At 66.0% G+C, this 702-nt stretch overlaps 1 protein-coding gene across 1 annotated transcript in view; it reads left to right on the forward strand.

Moving 5' to 3' along the window:
• Positions 1–702, forward strand: part of CAV2 (caveolin 2) — a gene marked incomplete at its 5' end in the record, with an annotated part of 9646 nt that overhangs the window by 1270 nt on the left and 7674 nt on the right. The window contains one exon of the mRNA XM_008581057.1: positions 329–598. Within this exon, the coding sequence (XP_008579279.1) occupies positions 329–598 (270 nt within the window). The remainder of the gene's footprint in view (positions 1–328; positions 599–702) is intronic.

Below are 702 nucleotides of genomic sequence, written 5' to 3' on the forward strand. Positions count from 1 at the left end.
TGGGTGTGGGGGGGGGGGGGGGGGGGACAATCAGACCTCCCCTCAGGGCCTGAAGGTGCTGCAAACTCTGAGGGGCACTCTTGAGGGGGCTCACCTACCCAACTCCAGATCCGCACTGACAGTGCCTCCAGCAGGCCCCCTCATTCTGGGGGCGCTGGGATGCGGAATAGCTGGTGCGCTTGTGGGGTCCCCCGGCAATCCGGTACGCTGTGGCTCCTCACCTCACAGTGCAGCAGCAAGGTCGCCCGGAAGCTTACTGTGTGTTAGGGACCCCGTAAGAGTTTTGCATGAATGAGTTTCATTCTCACACGACAACTCGTTGAAGCAGGTGCCACAGCCCCCGTTTTACAAAGGACGCAGCTGGGGCTCCGAGAGGCTCAGTACCGTGGCCGAAGCACGCACGGTGAACAGAGCGGACAGGTGGACACAACCTGATTCCATAGCCCGAGCTCTGCACCGTCAATCTGCCTCCGTCCGCGAAGACCCTCACCCCCGGGACAACCTGCCGGCTCTCAGGCGCACAGTCTGGGCGCCTAGCAACGTGAGCCAGGTGGCCCTCCTCGTCCTGGTGGCACGCTTCGCCCACCTGAGCAGGGAGGTGACTCACGGGGACGTTCCTTGCGCTCCCGGCCGGGGGGCGGCAGCTCTTTGCGGACCCGGCCAGGGAGGGCGGCGGGGCGCGCGGGGCGGGGCGGCACCCGG

This window comes from Galeopterus variegatus, unplaced genomic scaffold (genome assembly GCF_000696425.1).
Source record: "Galeopterus variegatus unplaced genomic scaffold, G_variegatus-3.0.2 Scaffold89, whole genome shotgun sequence".
In the NCBI taxonomy this organism is placed as follows: Eukaryota; Metazoa; Chordata; class Mammalia; order Dermoptera; family Cynocephalidae; genus Galeopterus; species Galeopterus variegatus.